Source organism: Pongo abelii, chromosome 5 (genome assembly GCF_028885655.2).
Source record: "Pongo abelii isolate AG06213 chromosome 5, NHGRI_mPonAbe1-v2.0_pri, whole genome shotgun sequence".
In the NCBI taxonomy this organism is placed as follows: domain Eukaryota; kingdom Metazoa; phylum Chordata; class Mammalia; order Primates; family Hominidae; genus Pongo; species Pongo abelii.
This window is the reverse complement of record NC_071990.2, coordinates 110,775,029-110,793,601: the sequence shown is the minus strand read 5'-3', so window position 1 is coordinate 110,793,601 and position 18,573 is coordinate 110,775,029. Positions and strand designations below refer to the sequence as shown.

General features: G+C 40.0%; 2 protein-coding genes across 14 annotated transcripts in view; one reads left to right on the top strand and one right to left on the bottom strand.

The window, feature by feature from the left end:
- The window catches only part of FIG4 (FIG4 phosphoinositide 5-phosphatase), a 135,706-nt gene extending 135,178 nt beyond the window's left edge, over positions 1-528 (bottom strand). The window contains exon 1 of one of the 2 annotated variants that reach the window (XM_024248836.3): positions 255-528. In XM_024248836.3, the coding sequence (XP_024104604.1) occupies positions 255-320 (66 nt within the window). In that variant the 5' untranslated portion in view covers positions 321-528. Of the gene's footprint in view, positions 1-204 lie in introns of both variants that reach the window. The other variant, XM_054557993.2, reaches the window with a different exon arrangement.
- Positions 521-18,573, top strand: part of AK9 (adenylate kinase 9) — a 206,821-nt gene continuing 188,768 nt past the window's right edge. For 5 of the 12 annotated variants that reach the window (XR_008526344.2, XR_008526345.2, XM_054557987.2 and 2 more), the window contains exons 1-4: positions 553-1,277; positions 5,671-5,887; positions 15,647-15,774; positions 17,139-17,202. Coding sequence is in view for 10 of the 12 variants with exons in the window: in XM_054557987.2 (XP_054413962.1) it covers positions 5,683-5,887; positions 15,647-15,774; positions 17,139-17,202 (397 nt within the window). In the remaining 2 variants the exon portion in view is untranslated. Of the gene's footprint in view, positions 1,278-5,670; positions 5,888-15,646; positions 15,775-17,138; positions 17,203-18,573 lie in introns of all 12 variants that reach the window. The other 7 variants (XM_063724947.1, XM_063724948.1, XM_024248833.3 and 4 more) reach the window with 4 other exon arrangements.

Here is an 18,573-nt window from a genome sequence, read left to right as displayed (position 1 = left end):
CCTGTTTCCAGCGTGTTCCAGTCATGGCTTGTAAGTGGACCTGCAAATGCTGCAATGTCCAGGGTACCAAAATAGGGGAAAGGCGCCCAGGTACAGCTCAAGGGAGCTAGCTTACCCCAAGGCTGTGTTTGACAGGGATTTGGGAACTGGAGAGAAAGGAGGAGGAGGCAGAGTACAGCCTCTGCCCTAAGGCCCCACACCCACCGGCAGACATCCATCCTCCCGCCTGCGCTCCGCCGCGAGGGGTTACTCACAGCTCTAGTCTCATACAGAACCAGCTTCTGGACCGAGCTGATGATGGGGGCGGCGGCCGTGGGCATGGCGGCGGCAAATGGGGGCCCCAAAACAGAGCACGAGCCGCCGGACCGCCCCAAGAGACTCGGCGAGAAAGCCCCTCAAACCCTGGACATCAAGTCTAGCCAGGAACAACACCCCCTGAGCACTAAACCTATAGATGATCAGGTGTTTCCGGATCCCTGCGCCCCGCCTCCAGGCAAGCCCCGCCCCTCACGGCGGGAGCGGGGCTGGAGGACGTATCATAGAGAGGTCGGGTAGAGGCTCCCGGGACCTGCGTGCTGCCGAGAGAGGAAGCGAAGGGCGCCATCTTTGGTAAGGACTGGAGAAAAACATGGGCGGAGAAAAAGTCGACGGATTAATTGAGTCTATTTATCTCCTCCCTCTCTTTGGAAAAAAAGGGAAGGTTTGGGATTGGGTAGCTTCTTTTGAAAAGGGTTCTCCGAGTTGCACGATAGATCCTTGTGTTTTCCGTGCCTGCTGCTGCCCATTTTCCTGGAAGCCGGCCCTCTGACGGTCCTTCACTGAGTGTCAGTTTTCCCCTTACCTCTAATCCATGTTGTACCTACGCTGTGTAGCCCAAGAAATTGTTTTAAAATCACCTAAAGCTGGAAAGTGTGGCTTTGCCACACGTTTGTGCTTGAGGCTAGCCACTTGAGTTTTCGACAGAGACTAGCGCAGTGTGGCGGAGCCGCGCTTGAAAGGAGGTTTCTTCATGTGTGCTACATAAATGGGCAGGCGCGTACCCTCTCTTCCATAGTTGTGAAAATGAGTGTATTATAATTATGAATGCCAAATTAGGTACAAAAGTGACTATTTCGAATTGGAAAAGAAATGACAAAGAACTACAGCCCCGCCTCCCGAGGCCCCGCCCCCCAAGCAGCGGGTGCGCGGCGGCCAGAGGTCTCCCCGGCAACCGCCCGACAGCCCCGCGGAGTCCCTGGAGGCAGTTGCTTCCCTGAGGAGGGTCCGGCTGCGGCCAGGTAAGGAGCCTTCCGGCGGCCCGCTGGGTCGTGGTCCGCCCTGGAGGCATCTTGGTAGCTGTTGCATGGAACCCCGCCTCCTGCGGGGACCCCCAGACCAGCTTCTTTTCTTGCAAAACGGTCTCTTTGTAAATCCACTTTTTAAAACCACGTCTCCTTTCAACGACTGAAGTATTTATTCCACAAATATTTACTGAACACCTACTGCAAGAGTATAAGATGTAGGGGAGAGGCAGCTATCCTATCTTAGGCGGCAATGCTGGGTTTCCCAGGAAACCTCTAAACCTCAGAAACCTCTGCTAGAGGGCTTCTCAACTGCTAAGTGTAAGGAAACTTTTTTTAAAAATTATAGAATTATAGCATACACAGATAACATTCATGTAATACCAAAGATCATATTGTAAATTAAAATTTGAGAAATTACAAAAATTTTAAAGAAATACTTAAGTATATGTTATTTTGCGCTTCTTTCCCCTGTAGTTTGGTACTCCTTTTATTAAGAACTAGAAAGATGGCCGTGTCCGTTCTGGCATTTTGGACTTGGATCTTTTAACTGGGAAAAATAGTTAGCTGTGTTCTGTTTCATAATGAAACCAACTCTTCTGAATATTAGTTAAATGTTTGCACAGTGTTTTTTATCTAGGATAGCAACTCTTAAAATACCTGAAGGATTCTAGTTTTCAATTATTATGGTTTAGCACTTCCATTTTAACTTTGTCTTAGTTTCTTTCACCCGGAATCAGATCCTAAGACAAAACTTTGAGGGCAGGTTGTTTATATGAGACGTAAACCCGGGGGGGGAAGAAAACTAATAAAGGGAATATTACCAAAGAAGTTTCTTTGTGGGCTGAATTCACTAGGGAATACTGGGAGGCATGTCTCAGTTATCCCCTCTTGAGGGTCAAGGAAGCTGGAGTATTTATTCGCCAACTCGCATCAGTTATTGGATGAAGCCTGATAGGGCAGAACTTTGATTCCCTAGAACTTCCAGTCTACGCTGTGTTCAGGGAGAGTAGGTTCTGGCAGCCAGAGAGAGCCCTTAGGCAAAAAGTCGTACATGCTAACATTTTGGAAGTTGGGCTGGTCGTGCATAGAAAAGCTGTATGTCAAGTGGATATGGGGAAGGCATTAATAGCAGCTGCTACATTCCACCCTTTGCAGCACTCATATCCATTCTTCCTCCACATCAAGTTCACACCATGCCACCCTAATTCTGTAAGGTAGTGGCTAGTCTCAATTTTTAAAAGAAAAGGACTTACAAAAAAAAAGATTAATGGGACAAGCTGCAGAATCCACTACTGCAATTAATCTGAGGTCTGTAATTGATCATCTCCTTCCTCTAACATCATTCTAGATTTTCCTTACTCTTGGCCAACACTTCTCCTGGTCTGTGTTTGCCCAGTAGGATAACGAGCTTTCATCCCTGAGGAGTGTAAGCCCTTGGTTACTGTGTCATTGTCAGGTTTTGGTTGCTGCAATTACCCATTCACTGGACATGAAAGCATCAAGAGCTGTCTCAGAATCCCCTGAGTTCAAGAAATGCATCCCCTATCCCACTTATCTAGCAGTTTATGGCCATACCACCCTGAACACCCACAATCTCATCCAATCACATAGCAGCAACCCTATCTCCATCTGCCAGTGCAATAACTCCTTATGGGCTTTTGGAGTCAAAAATGACCAGGTGGCAGCAGTAGTTTTAAGATTTAATGAAACCTTTACTGGGTCCCCTGATAGAACCATCTCTCTCCTCCACCAGACCCAGGACCTCTTGTCCAGAAGTGAGGTGCAAATTTCCCAAGTCAATCACTGAGAGTATTAGTGAGAGGGGTCACTACTACTTCCAGCCCTTGATTCAAAGCATATTCCTCATCTTGAAGTACGTTGTCTCAATCCCACACAATCCCAAGCTAGCACCTTAGCTGTGCCTTTAAGAGACCATTCCAACATTCTGTCAAACCAGTAGCTTCTAGGTAAAGTGGTATTGTAAAAAGGGTCCTCTGATCCAAGGCAATAGTATATGAGATCTCATGAAGATAAATGAGACATACTCTAAACCTTTAGGTAGTGGTGCTGGCCAAGGCACTGCAGGCAGGAAAAACAAGCCCATATTAGGAGCATTTGTCACTTGCCCCTTTAAAGGTGAAGGGGTCCCATGTAATCAATTTGTCACTGAATGAATGTTTTGTCTCCTAAAGGGCTTGTACCATATTGAGGGCTCAATATGAACAGGTCTCAATTTGTAATCAATTTGTCACTGAATGAATGTTTTGTCTCCTAAAGGGGTTGTACCATATTGAGGGTTTAATATGAACAGGTCTCTGCCATGAACAGGTAGAGCATTCAGCAGCAGTAGTGTAGCTAAACCAGCCTGGTGAAAGGGGGCCTTGTTATGAGCCCATGCCTATTCTTCATCACCTTCATCCCTGCCACCATGCCTACCTCATTTACAAACCCATTATGCAAGCATTGAGGTGACCAGAAGCAAAGATTGGCTCATGTCTACTGGATAAATTATCCTGTCCACCTGGTTTTTCCAGTGCCTCTTCTGAGATGGATGCTTTCTGAGATACAAATATCTATGTATTTTACATCCACGTATATTAGTTTTCTATGCTGCATAGCAAATTACCGCAAATTTAGCAGCTTAAAACAACACATTTGTGATCGCACAGTTTCCACAGCCAGGAGCCCTGGCATCACTCAGCTGGGTCCTCTGCTCAGGGTTTCACAAGGCTGCAATCTGGTGTTGGCTGAGATGTGCTTCCATCTGGAGACTTGACTAGGGAAGAGTCCACTCCCAAGCTGATTCACATTGTTGGCAAGCATCATCGTTTTGTGGTTGTAGGACTGAGGTCCCTGTTTTCTTACCAGCTGTTGGCAGGGGCTGCACTCACATGCCACCCACTCTTCCTCATCACATGGTCCTCTCACAACATGGCAGCTTACTTCTTCCAAGCCAACAGAAAGTCTCCCTCCAGTCCCCTAAGATGGAGTCTTATACAAGGTAGCATATTCATGAGACAGACATTCTGTCACCTTTGCTATATTTAGAAGCAAGTTACAGACCCCACTCCCACTCAAAGGAAGAGGATTATGCAAGGGTGTGACTCATTGGAGGTCAGATTAGGATGTGTTTGTTACACCACCCTCATAGGCCCAATCACATGCTTCTTCCCCAGAACTCTTTTTCTCTTACCTTCTGATCTTGCACCTTCTAGGCCCTTGATGAAACCAATCGGCATTGTCCTCCAAATTGAGGGCCTAGGAATACTGCTTAAAGCTCTGCCTGCCAGGAAGATTTCCCCTAATCACCATTTTTCAGGGCTACTTGTGAGAGGAACTAATGTCTGGAAGCATTACATTTACAGCTTTTACCAGTATACTGTGATTCATCCATGAATTTTGTTTTCATCTTCTGTCAGCTCTTCCTAGGGAATTCCACATGAGGTGTGAGCTGAAAGAGACATTGGTGCATGAGACAGGTGACGTGGGCATCTGGGCTGCTTATTTATGAAATTTATTTATGCCCTGAAGACCTGTTTGAGCCTGATCCCAATGTTCCATTTTTATCATTGAATGGGTTGCTGCAGTGCCTGCCTGACTTTAGGACTTGACTTGTCTGACATAACCAGCTCATAGTGGACACTTCCAGTTGCATAGTCACTTGATATCCCATGACCAGGCATTCATTCTCTACCAGAGCCCAAGAGCATGCCAAGAGCTGTTTTTTGAATGGGGAATTGTTCTCTGCTGCAGACAGCAAGGATCTACAGAGAGAAGCTCCTGTTGTGGCTTTCCTAAGACTCCAGAAGGTATCCTTACATACCGCAGCATTGTGGGACCTTTAGTATTGTGGGATCTAGCCAGATGTATGGCCCAGGAAGCAAAGCCTCTGGTACTACAACCTAAAACTACAGAGCTCTTTCTTGCTGTATGCCCCACTCAAAAATGACAGCTTTCCATGTCACCCACTAAATGGGTCAAAACAGTATTCTTTAGTGTGCTTCATGCTCTCTTTGAAAACTAAAGAGGCCTACAAAATACTGTGCCTCTTTTTTAGAGGTTGAAGGTACAAGGTACAGTAACTCATCCTTTACCTTGGACAGAATGTCCCAGACCACTGGCCTTTAAAAACTTTACCAAAGTAATAAGACCTTCAAACTTTGTAGGTTTATCTCTCACTTTATACTTACTGCTTATGTGTCTTTATAAGGGGATCTGGCACACTTGCAACTTCCTGCTCGCTAGGTCTGATATTGTCAATATTGTGGATCAAGACCCTTTTATACTATATTGTCTCAAGCAGCAGGAGAGTCCTTGGGTAAGACTGGATGTTCACTGTCACTGCTCTAAGTGAATACAAATTGCTTCCGATCCTCTTTCTTGATAGGGATTGAAAAGGATGCACACATTGCCAGATCATCAGCTGCATAAAAAATACAAGAGACTGTGTCTATCTAGTAAAGATCCCATCTGCACAGCAGTTGCAACTGAGACTACCAGCTTGTTAAATTTGCAGAAGTCTACCCTCATCTGTTGTGCTCTGTCTAGCTTCTACAAAAGCAAGACTGGAGAAATAAGCAGGATTGTGCATCTTTTAAATTGTGGTTGGTATCACTCTTCATTCAGAATGATTTACTCTTGGTTATCTTGCCCAGGGGTGGAGGACCCAGTATGCAATGTCATGAGCTTCCACTTGGCCTTTTCTTTTTCTTTTTTTATTATTATATTTTAAGTTCTGGGGTACGTGTGCAGAACGTGCAGTTTTGTTACATAGGTATACATATGCCATGGTGGTTTGCTGCACCCATCAACCCGTCACCTACATTAGGTATTTCTCCTAAAGTTATCCCTCCCATAGCCCGCCACCCCCAAAAGGCCCCAGTGTGTGATGTTCCCCTCCCTACGTCCATGTGTTCTCATTTTTCAACTCCCACTTATGAGTGAAAACATGCAGTGTTTGGTTTTCTGTTCTTGTGATAGTTTGCTGAGAATGATGGTTTCCAGCTTCATCCATGTCCCTGCAAAGGACGTGAATTCATCCTTTTTTATGGCTGCATAGTATTCCATGGTGTATATATGCCACATTTTCTTTATCCAATCTATTATTGATGGACATTTAGGTTGGTTCCAAGTCTTTTCTGTAGTAAATAGTGCTGCAGTAAACATATGTGTGCGTGTGTCTTTATAGTAGAATGATTTCTAATCCTTTGGGTATATACCCAGTAATGAGATTACTGGGTCAAATGGTATTTCTGGTTCTAGATCCTTGAGGAATTGCCACACTGTCTTCCACAATGGTTGAACTAATTTACACTCCCACCAACAGTGTAAAAGCATCTCTGTTTCTCCACATCCTTTCCAGCACCTGTTGTTTCCTGACTTTTTAATGATCGCCATTCTAACGGGTGTGAGATGGTATCTCATTGTGGTTTTGTGTTTCTCCAATAACCAGTGATGATGAGCATTTTTTCCATATGTCTGTTGGCTGCATAAATGTCTTCTTTTGAGAAGTGTCTGTTCATATCCTTTGTCCACTTCTTGATGGGGTTGTTTTTTTTTCTTGTAAGTTTGTTTAACATCTTTGTAGATTCTGGATATTAGCCCTTTGTCAGAGGGCTAGATTGCAACAATTTTCTCCCATTCTGTAGGTTGCCTGTTCACTCTGATGGTAGTTTCTTTTGCTGTGCAGAACATCTTTAATTTAATTAGATCCCATTTGTCAATTTTGGCTTTTGTTGCCATTGCTTTTGGTATTTTAGTCATGAAGTCTTTGCCTGTGCCTATGTCTTTAATGGTATTGCGCAGGTTTTCTTCTAGGATTTTTATGGTCCTGGGTCTTACGTTTAAGTCTTTCATCCATCTTGAGTTAATTTTTGTATAAAGTGTAAGGAAGGGGTCCAATTTCAGTTTTCTGCATTTGACTAGCCAGCTTTCCCAGCACCATTTTTTAAATAGGGAATCTTTTCCCCATTGCTTGTTTGTGTCAGGTTTGTCAAAGATCAGATGGTTGTAGATGTGTGGTGTTATTTCTGAGGCCTCTGTTCTGTTCCATTGGTCTATGTATCTGTTTTGGTACCAGTACCGTGCTGTGTTAGTTACTGTAGCCTTGTAGTATAGTTTGAAGTCAGGTAGTGTGATGCCTCCAGCTTTGTTCTTATTGCTTAGGATTGTCTTGGCTATATGAGCTCCTTTTTGTTCCATATGAAGTTTAAAGTAGTTTTTCCCAATTCCATGAAGAAATTCAGTGGTAGCTTGATGGGGATAGCACTGAATCTATAAATTACTTTGGGCAGTATGGCCATTTTCACAATATGATTCTTCCTATTCATGAGCATGGAATGTTTTTCCATTTGTTTGTGTCCTCTCCTATTTTCTTGAGCAGTGGTTTGTAATTCTCCTTGAAGAGGTCCTTCACATCCCTTGTAAGTTGTATTCCTAGGTATTTTATTCTCTTTGTAGCAATGGTGAATGGGAGTTCACTCATAATTTGGCCCTCTGTTTGTCTGTTATTGGTGTACAGGAATGCTTGTGATTTTTGCACATTGATTTTGTATCCTGAGACTTTGCTAAAGTTGCTTATCAGCTTAAGGAGATTTTGGGCTGAGACAATGGGGTTTTCTAAAAATACAGTCATGTCCTCTGCAAACAGAGACAATTTGACTTCCTCTCTTCCTATTTGAATACCCTTTATTTCTTTCTCTTGCCTGATTGCCCTGGCCAGAACTTCCAATACTATGTTGCATAGGAGTGGTGAGAGAGGGCATCCTTGTTTTGTGCCAGTTTTCAAAGGGAATGCTTCCAGATTTTGCCCATTCAATATGATATTGGCTGTGGGCTTGTCATAAATAGCTCTTATTATTTTGAGATACGTTCCATTGATACCTAGTTTATTGAGAGTTTTTAGCATGACAGGGTGTTGAATTTTGTTGAAGGCGTTTTCTGCATCTATTGAGATAATCATGTGGTTTTTGTCATTGGTTCTGTTTATGTGATGGATTACATTTATTGATTTGCATATGTTGAACCAGCCTTGCATCCCAGGGATAAAGCTGACTTGATTGTGGTGGATAAGCTTTTTGATGTGCTGTTGCATTCAGTTTGCCAGCATTTTATTGAGGATTTTTGCATTGATGTTCATCAGGGATATTGGTCTGAAATTTTCTTTTTTTGTTGTGTCTCTCCTAGGGAGGTTTTGGTATCAGGATGATGCTGGCTTCATAAAATGAGTTAGGGAGGATTCCCTCTTTTTCTGTTGTTTGGAATAGTTTCAGAAGGAATGGTGCCAGCTCCTCTTTGTACCTCTGGTAGAATTCGGCTGTGAATCCGTCTAGTCCTGTACTTTTTTTGGTTGGTAGGCTATTAATCACTGCCTCAATTTCAGAGCTTGTTATTGGTTTATTCAGGGATTCGACTTCTTCCTGGTTTAGACTTAGGAGGGTGTATGTGTCCAGGTATTTATCCATTTCTTCTAAATTTTCTATTTTATTTGCTGAGAGGTGTTTATGGTATTCTCTGATGGTAGTTTGTATTTCTGTGGGATCAGTGGTGATATCCCCTATATCATTTTTTATTGCATCTATTTGATTCTTCTCTCTTTTATTCTTTATTAGTCTGGCTAGTGGTCTATATATTTTGTTGATCTTTTCAAAAAACCAGCTCATGGATTCATTGACTTTTTTTTTTTTTTTTTTTGAGACGGAGTCTTGCTCTGTCACCCAGGCTGGAGTGCAGTGGCCCGATCTCGGCTCACTGCAAGCTCCGCCTCCCGGGTTCACGCCATTCTCCTGCCTCAGCCTCCCAAGTGGCTGGGACTACAGGCACCCACCACCACACCTGGCTAATTTTTTTGTATTTTTTTAGTAGAGATGGGGTTGCACCCTGTTAGCCAGGATGGTCTTGATCTCCTGACCTTGTGATCCGCCCGCCTAGGCCTCCCAAAGTGCTGGGATTACAGGCATGAGCCACCACGCCCGGCCGGCCAATTCATTGATTTTTTGAAGGGTTTGTCATGTCTCTATCTCTTTCGGTTCTGCTCTCATCTTAGTTATTTCTTGTCTTCTGTAGATTTTTAATTTGTTTACTGTTGCTTCTCTAGTTCTTTTAATTGTGATGTTAGGGTGTCAATTTTAGATCTTTCCTGCTTTCTCTTGTGGGCATTTAGTGCTATAAATTTCCCTCTACACACTGCTTTAAATGTGTCCCAGAGATTCTGGTACGTTGTGTCTTCATTCTCATTGGTTTCAAAGAACATCTTTATCTCTGCCTTAATTTCGTTATTTACCCAGTAGTCATTCAGGAGTAGGTTAGTTTCCATGTAGTTGTGTGGCTTTGAGTGAGTTTCTTAATCCTGAGTTCTAATTTGATTGCACTGTGGTCTGAGAGACTGTTATGATTTCTGTTCTTTTGCATTTGCTGAGGAGTGTTTTACTTCCAATTATGTGGTCAATTTTAGAATAAGTGCAGTGAGGTGCTGAGAAGAATGTATATTCTGTTGATTTGGGGTGGAGAGTTCTGTAGATGTCTATTAGGTCTGCTTGGTCCAGAGCTGAGTTCAAGTCCTGAATATCATTATTAAGTTTCTGTCTCATTGATCTGTCTAGTATTGACAATGGGGTGTTAAAGTCTCCCACTATTATTGTGTGGGAGTCTAAGTCTCTTTGTAGGTCTCTAAGAACTTGCTTTATGAATCTGGATGCTCCTATATTGGGTGCATATATATTTAGTATATTTAGCTCTTCTTGCTACATTGATCCCTTTACCATTATGTAATGACCTTCTTTGTCTCTTTTGATCTTTGCTGGTTTAAAGTCTGTTTTATCAGAGATTAGGATTGCAACTCCTGCCTTTTTTTGCTTTCCATTTGCTTTGTAAGTATTCCTCCATCCCTTTATTTTGCACCTATGTTTGTCTTTGCATGTGAGATGGGTCTCCTGAATATAGCACACTGATGGGTCTTGACTCTTTATCCAGTTTGCCAGTCTGTGTCTTTTAATCAGGGCATTTAGCCCATTTACTTTTAAGGTTAATATTGTTATGTGTGAATTTGATCCTGTCACTATGATGCTAGCCGGCTGTTTTGCCCATTAGTCGACGCAGTTTCTTCATAGTGTCGATGTTCTTTACAATTTGGTATGTTTTTCAGTGGCTGTTCCTTTCCATGTTTAGTGCTTCCTTCAGGAGCTCTTGGAAGCCTCGTTGTGACAAAATCTCTCAGCATTTGCTTCTCTGTAAAGGATTTTATTTCTCCTTCACTTATGAAGCTTAGTTTGGCTGGATATGAAATTCTGTGTTGGAAATTCTTTTCTTTAAGAATGTTGAATATTGGCCCCCACTCCCTTCTGGCTTGTAGGGTTTCTGCAGAGAGATCCACTGTTAGTCTGATGGGCTTCCCTTTGTGGGTAACCCAAGCTTTTTCTCTGGCTGCCCTTAACATTTTTTCCCTCATTTCAACCTTGGTGAATCTGACAATTATGTGTCTTGGGGTTGCTCTTCTCAAGGGATATCTTCATGGTGTTCTCTGTATTTCCTGAATTTGAATGTTGGCCTGCCTTGCTAGGTTGGGGAAGTTCTCCTGGATAATGTACTGAAGAGTGTTTTCCAACTTGATTCCATTCTCCTCATCACTTTCAGGTACACCAACCAAATGTAGATTTGGTCTTTTCCCATAGTCCCATATTTCTTGGAGGCTTTGTTTGTTCCTTTTCATTCTTTTTTCTCTAATCTTGTATTCTATCTTTATTTCATTAAGTTGATCTTCAGTCACCGATATCCTTTCTTCCACTTGATCGATTCGGCTATTGAAACTTGTGTTTGCTTCATGAAGTTCTTGTGCTGTGTTTTTCAGCTCTGTCAGGTCATTTATGTTCTTCTCTACACTGGTTATTCTAGTTAGCAATTCGTCTAACCTTTTATCAAGGTTCTTATCTTCCTTGCATTGGGTTAGAACTTGCTCCTTTAGCTCGGAGGAGTTTGTTATTACCCACCTTCTGAAGCCTACTTCTGTCAGTTCATCAAACTTCTTCTCTGTCCAGTTTTGTTCCCATGCTGGCAAGGAGTTGTGATCCTGTGGAGGAGAAGAGGCATTCTGGTTTTTGGAATTGTCAGCCTTTTTGCGCTGGTTTCTCCCCATCTTTGTGGATTTATCTACCTTTGGTCTTTGGTGTTGGTGACCTTCGGATGGGGTTTCTGAGTTGACATCCTTTTTGTTGATGTTGATGCCATTCTTTTCTGTTTGTTAGTTTTCCTTCTAACAGTCAGGCCTCTCTGCTACAGTTCTGCTGGAGTTTGCTGGAGGTCCACTCCAGACTCTGTTTGCCTGAGTATCACCAGCGGAGGCTGTAGAACAGCAAAAATTGCTGCCTGTTCCTTCCTCTGAAAGCTTTGTCCCAGAGGGACACCTGCCAGATGCCAGTGGGAGCTCTCCTGTATGAGGTGTCTGTCGGCCCCTGCTGGGAGGTGTCTTCCAGTCAGGAGACATGGGGGTCAGGGACCCACTTCAGGAGGCAGTCTGACCCTTAGCAGAGCTCAAGCACTGTGCTAGGAGATCCCCTGCTCTCTTCAGAGCTGGCAGGCAGGGATGTTTAAGTCTGCTGAAGCTGTGCCCACAGCCACCCCTTCCCCCAGGTGCTCTGTCCCAGGGAGACAGGAATTTTATCTATAAGCCCCCGACTGGGGCTGCTGCCTTTTTTTCAGAGATGCCCTGCCGAGAGAGGAGGAATCTAGAGAAGTAGTCTGGCTATAGCGGCTTTGCCGGGGGCAGGCTCCGTCCAGTTGAAACTTCCCCAGGGCTTTGTTTACACTGTGAGGAGAAAATCACCTACTCAAGCCTCAGTAATGGCAGACTCCCCTCCCCCCACCACTCTCCAGCATCCCAGGTCACTTCAGACTGCGGTGCTGGCAGGGAGAATTTCAAGCCAGTGGATCTTAGCTTGCTGGGTTCTGTGAGGGTGGGATCCGCTGAGCTAGACCACTTGGCTCCCTGGCTTCATCCCCCTTTCCAGGGGAGTGAACAGTTCTGTCTCACTGGCGTTCCAGACGCCACTGGGATATGAAAAAACTCCTGCAGCTAGCTTGGTGTCTGCTCAAACAGCTGCCCAATTTTGTGCTTGAAACCCAGGGCCCTGGTGGCGTAGGCACCAGAGGGAATCTCCTGGTCTGTGGGTTGTGAAGACTGTGAGAAAAGCATAGTATCTGGGCCAGAGTGCACCGTTCCTCATGGCACAGTCCCTCACGGCTTCCCTTGGCTACGAGAGGGAGTTCCCTGACCCCTTGCACTGCCTGGGTGAGGCAATGCCTCACCCCGCTTCAGCTTACCCTCCGTGAGCTGCATCCACTGTCTAACCAGTCCCAGTGAGATGAGCTGGGTACCTCAGTTGGAAATGCAGAAATCACCCACCTTCTGTGTTGATCTCGCTGGGAGCTGCAGACCAGAGCTGTTCCTATTCAGCTATTTTGCCAGCCTCCCGCATTAATCTTTTTTGGTGGGCGGCAACTAGTTAATATTTTTTAGTCAAACTTTTCATTTTGAGATAACTGTAGATTTACATGGAGTTGTAAAAAATAATATAGAGGAATCTTCTGTGCCTTTATTTCTCTTATGATAATATTTTGCAAAACTATAGTATTGACATTGATACAGTCAAGATACAGAACATTTCCATTCCATATGTTGCCCATATATAGTCATACCCACTTCCTTTCTGCTCTACTCCCTGCTAACCCATGGCAACCATTAATTTGTTCTCTATTTCTATATTTTTGTCATTTCAAGAATGTTACATAAATAAGACAATATGTAAACTGTGGGATTGACTTTTGTTGTTGTTTTGCTCTGTATAATTCTTTAGAGATTGATACACGTTGCTGCATGTATCAATAGTTTATTCATTTTTATTATTATCATATTCCATGGTATGGATGTACCACAGTTTGCTTAGTTGTTCACCTTTTGAAGAACATCTGGGTTGTTTTCAGCTTTTGACTATTTTGAATAAAGCTGCGATGAACATTAACGTATATGTTTTTATGTGAACATAAATTTCCCTTTCTTTGAGATAAATGCCAAAAAGTGCAATGGCTAGTCATATGTAGTTGCATGTTTAGCTTTTTAAGAAACTTCCAAATATTTTCCAGACTATACCATTTTATATTCCCACCAGCAATGTATGAGGGATCCAGTTTCTCTGCATCCTCACCAACATCTGGTGTTGTCACTATTTTTTATTTTAGCCATTCTGATATGCATGTAATAATATCTGATTATTATTTTAATTGCATTTCTCTAATGGCTAGTGATTTTTAACATCTTTTCATGTGTTTGTCATCTGTATATCTTCTTTGATGAAATGTCTCTTCAGATATTTTGTGCATTTTCCAATTGGATCATGATATTTTTTTCCTGTTGACTTTTTTTAAACTCAGTGAAAAGAATTCTGTTGACTTTTGATAGTTATTTATGCATAGCCAATTATTCTAAACAATTTATTTTTTATTCACCAATTTGAAATGCCTCCTTTATCATATTTTAGGCATGTATATATTTAGCAGGGCTAGGACTCCTTCATGCATGGCTCTTCACACACACACACATCACACACACACAGACTCTTAATTTTATGTATTAATTTGAACATAATAGATATCTTTACAAATTAAATCCTTCCATCCAAAAATATATTATGGTTTTTTCTTCTTTAGTATTCATCAGCAAAATGTTATAGTTAGTGCACATATCACTAATGCACATTTTTACTAAAATTATTCATACCTTTTTATAGATTTGTGCAATTATGAGTTTTTGTTGTTATTAGTGTTGGTCTGAAAGAAAATTACTATTTTTAAAAAATATTTTTGCTATATCATTTTATTTTATTTTTTAACTTTTAGGTTCAGGGGTACATGTACAGGTTTACTATATAGGTAAATTGCATATCGTAGGGGTTTGGTGCACGGATTATTTCATCACTCAGATAATAAACATAGTACCCAATAGGTAGTTTTTTTTATCCTCTTCCTCATCCTACCCTCTACCCTCAAGTAGGCCTTAGTATCAGTTGTTCCCTTCTTTGTGTCCTTGTGTACTTGATGTTTAGTTCCCACATATAAGTGAGAACATGTAGTATTTGGTTTTCTGTTCTTGCATTAGTTTGCTTAGGATAATGGCTTCCAGCTTCATCTATGTTGCTGCAAAGGACATGATCTTATTTTTCATGGCTGCATAGTATTCCGATATATATGTACCACATCTTCTTTATCTAGTCTACCACTGATGGGCATTGAGGTTGATTCCATGTCTTTGCTGTTGTGAGTAGTGTTGTGATGAGCGTATGTGTGCATGTGTGCAAAGGACATGCTCTTGTTACTTTTTGCTATATCATTTTAACTAAATATTTAATAATACTATTATTTTGCTAATATTTTATTTCCATTTTAAAATTGTATTGATCAAGTAATATTTAGAAGAATATTGTTTTCATTTTTCTTTTTAATTTTCAACAATTAGGGATTTTTAAAAATACTTTTATCACTTTTTTACATTATTTTATTGTGATTAAGAGATATGTCTCATGCTATTTTACTGTTTACACAATAGAAATATTCAATGGATATATATAAATATTTTATGAACATAAATATGTAGTCTACAAGTGCTTGAAAACAAGAGACAGTCTTTGTTCAAAAACAAATAAACTGTTATGACCTTATTTGTTTCTGATTGACTCCAAAAGAGTTGGACTAAGTTGAAAATTGTTCATGTTAAAATGCTGAGGACTCAAGCTTCTGTGCCTAGAAATCCGCTTAAGAGCAAATCAAAATAGCAAAAGGTTTCTGAAAACAACTTTAAAATAAATATATGTTCTTACAGATATTTATAAAATATTACAAAAGAAAAAATGTAAAAATGACATTACTTTTGGAAAAGTTTTCTTCATGGAATTAACCAAAGCTTCCTAAAATATGAAAATATGAATCTAATACATTTAACCAACATTACCTTTTCTATTTCTGGTAAAATTTATACATGCACCTATGTTGCATGTGCATGTACAACATATTTAACTTTAATTTGGTTTTTAATATAATACACACAAATCTGTATTTTTTCCTTAAGTTAGTCTTTCAGAAACACTTTGAGCTCTCTTTTATACAACATATAGTTGGATTTTGTTTTTGTCTCAAACTAAGAGCTTACTATTGTTTTTATAAATGAGTTAAACTTATTTGCAATTACTGACAAAATTCATGTGTTTAATGGTACGAAATGACTTCTGGGCTAAGAAAACTCACAGGTTATTTCAATTGTTCCTAGTCACCTCCTCCAACCAAATTAGACAAGTTAACAATCTTATCCTTTTTTATTGTAGTATTTTGTGTCATGACTTCTCAAGAGAAGACAGAAGAGTATCCTTTTGCAGATATATTTGATGAAGATGAAACTGAAAGGAATTTTTTGTTGTCCAAACCTGTTTGCTTTGTTGTATTTGGGAAACCAGTAAGTTATCTCTTATTATTTGGTATAATTTATTTTATTTTTAAAATCACAATTTTCTAAGTTACCATATAAAAATAAAAACCACATATTGTGCTCATTTTTTGAGTGTCTGATAAGCTTTCATTATATGACTTAAAATCTGACATAATATTGGTTATAAATTCATAACTATCTCTTGCACACATGCACACATATGCTCATCGCAACACTACTCACAACAGCAAAGACATGGAATCAACCTAAATGCCCATCGGTGGTAGACTAGGTAAAGAAGATGTGGTACAAATATACTGGAATACTATGTTATATGTTATAATTGAGAAGGAACCCAGACTATATTTAAATTTGCTTTTATATTATGACGAAATTAACTTACCGAAACACTGCACATGACAACTGTTAGTACTGTGTAATCTGAGGTTATTTCAGACTTGATTTGCATATGAAACTTCCTTTGCAATTTGTTGTGAGGCTCTCTGGATATGTGAAGATAGGACACCATCAAGATGAGCCAGGAGGTTCTCCTGTTAATATCTGAGATCCTGAGAGGCACCGTGCCTCAGGCTTTACCTACAGCATGTTAGGGGACCTATGTGTTGTCTTTCCACAAATCAGAAAGAAACCAAAATGGCTGTTATAATAAAGTTTGCTTTTCTAGACATTTCTAGTAAGAAACTCTAGATAAGAGCTACTGACAGCCACTGAGCTGGTTAATTAAAGAGCCTCTCCAGAATAGCAGAGATTAAGAGCTGGATCCCATTCTTGACTTATTTTATGTGGACCCTGGGACAGGTACCAATAAATGGTTTCAACAACTTTCACTATGTTTCTAAAAACATAATGGGTTTTAAAAAGTCAACAGTGAAAGCAACCAGATGCAAATGTTACTTCATCAAAACGACCTTCTATCTTTAAAGTATGATACTTTCCAAAGATGTCAGTTAAAAAGGATCTTTTTGCTCATCAAAATTACTAAATGGAAGCCTGTCAAAACATTCATGATTATAAACTTTAGAAAGGAAATAAAATGATGACTCTCCAATATAATCACAATGATTTGTAATCAAAATTATAAAAATTGACAGTTAAAAGAGTGCAGTACCATAATGGTATAGCTTCTTGATTTTAGGGCTATGTACTTAATATTAAAAAGTTTATTTATATTACTTTAGGAGATGTGGCATATGCAAAAATTAGTAAAGAAAAACTAAACTATACGTATCTAGGGTCTGTTCTTCATTTTTTATGGGAAAAATTATAACGATGTAATAGTAGCTAGCAATAGAATCTTTAAAAATTGCTGTATCTGTTTCACTGGCAAGTAACTGCTCTATTGGGCTTTAAATAACATTTTTCTTTTTAAGGGTGTTGGGAAAACAACATTAGCCCGTTACATAACACAGGCATGGAAATGTATTCGTGTTGAAGGTAAATTTTATCTTTTTTCTCTAATATTTTATTATGAAAACTTTCAAATATGCATAAAATGGAGATAATTATACAGTGAATGCCCATATACTCACCATCTAGAGTCTGTGATTAACTTTTTGCTATATTGGCTTTATCACACATTTGTCCACCTATCAACCCGGTGAATATTATCTGCTTGGGTTTTTATTTATATTTAATTTAATTAATTAATTATTTTTTTTTTTGGTAGAGACATGGTCTTGCTTTGTTGCCCAGGCTGGTTTCAAACTCCTGGGCTCAGTCTTCCCACCTTGGCCTCTCAAAGTGCTGGATTACAGGTGTGAGCCACAACACCCGGCCCGATATTATTTTTATAACAGCATCATCAATCCAATAATGTTTTGCCCTTCTGTTTGTCCTAGTTTTGTTCATAGCATTTATGAAATGTCATCAACTCTATTCTACTACCTCCAATTCTCTAATTTCGTAATTTAGAACTGTTTGGGATATGTGTGTTTGGGTGTCTTTTTGTGAAAGCTCAAATGAGATGGAACTCTCACAGCTTTTCTTAGGAACATTTTTCAGAACTTAATTGTCTTCAATGATAACTTTTATTTTTTATTTATAAATTTTCTTGCATTCTTTGCAATATATAAGAGAATGGGTTTATATCTTTATATATAAATATTCTTTTAATTAATAAAACTATTTATGCCCTAATAGAAAAATAAGAAGAAGAATGAATAGGCAATTCATAAAAGTAGAAATAAAAATAAACAATGTAAGAAAAAAGAGTTTAACATCATTCTAAGAAATGTTAATTAACATAACACTGGTCCATATTTGCCTATCAAATTGGCAGTGAATCTTTACAATTACTACAATCACTGTAGGTAAGGATGTTATGAAATGGGCATTCCACATGCTGTTAGTAAAGTTGCAATCTGGTACAATTTTTTTGGAGAACAATTTGTAGTACATAACAAACACACACACACACACACACAAAACTCTACAAGTTTCTTCTTTCTTTGTTCAAAAAGTTTACTTCTAGGACATCTTAAAGAATACCAAACATCCCATAGATTATTAATAACTAATGATATAACAGCTCTCCTGGGTCCTCCCCTGGGTCATGCCCCTGTCATTCCTATCCCAGGAAATTCCTATCCCAGGATGTCCTCTATCAAGGAATGATACATTTTAGACCCCTCTTTCTAATCAGTGTTTACCCATTTTAACATTTCTTGATTCATTTCCTTTTACACCATGTACAAAACTAGCGGGCTTTGGATGTAATTGTGTGGTTATGAAAATCTGGATTAATTAATACCAGTGCATACTTTTGTAACTGTACTTAATGATTTAGAAATCACTGTCATATACACC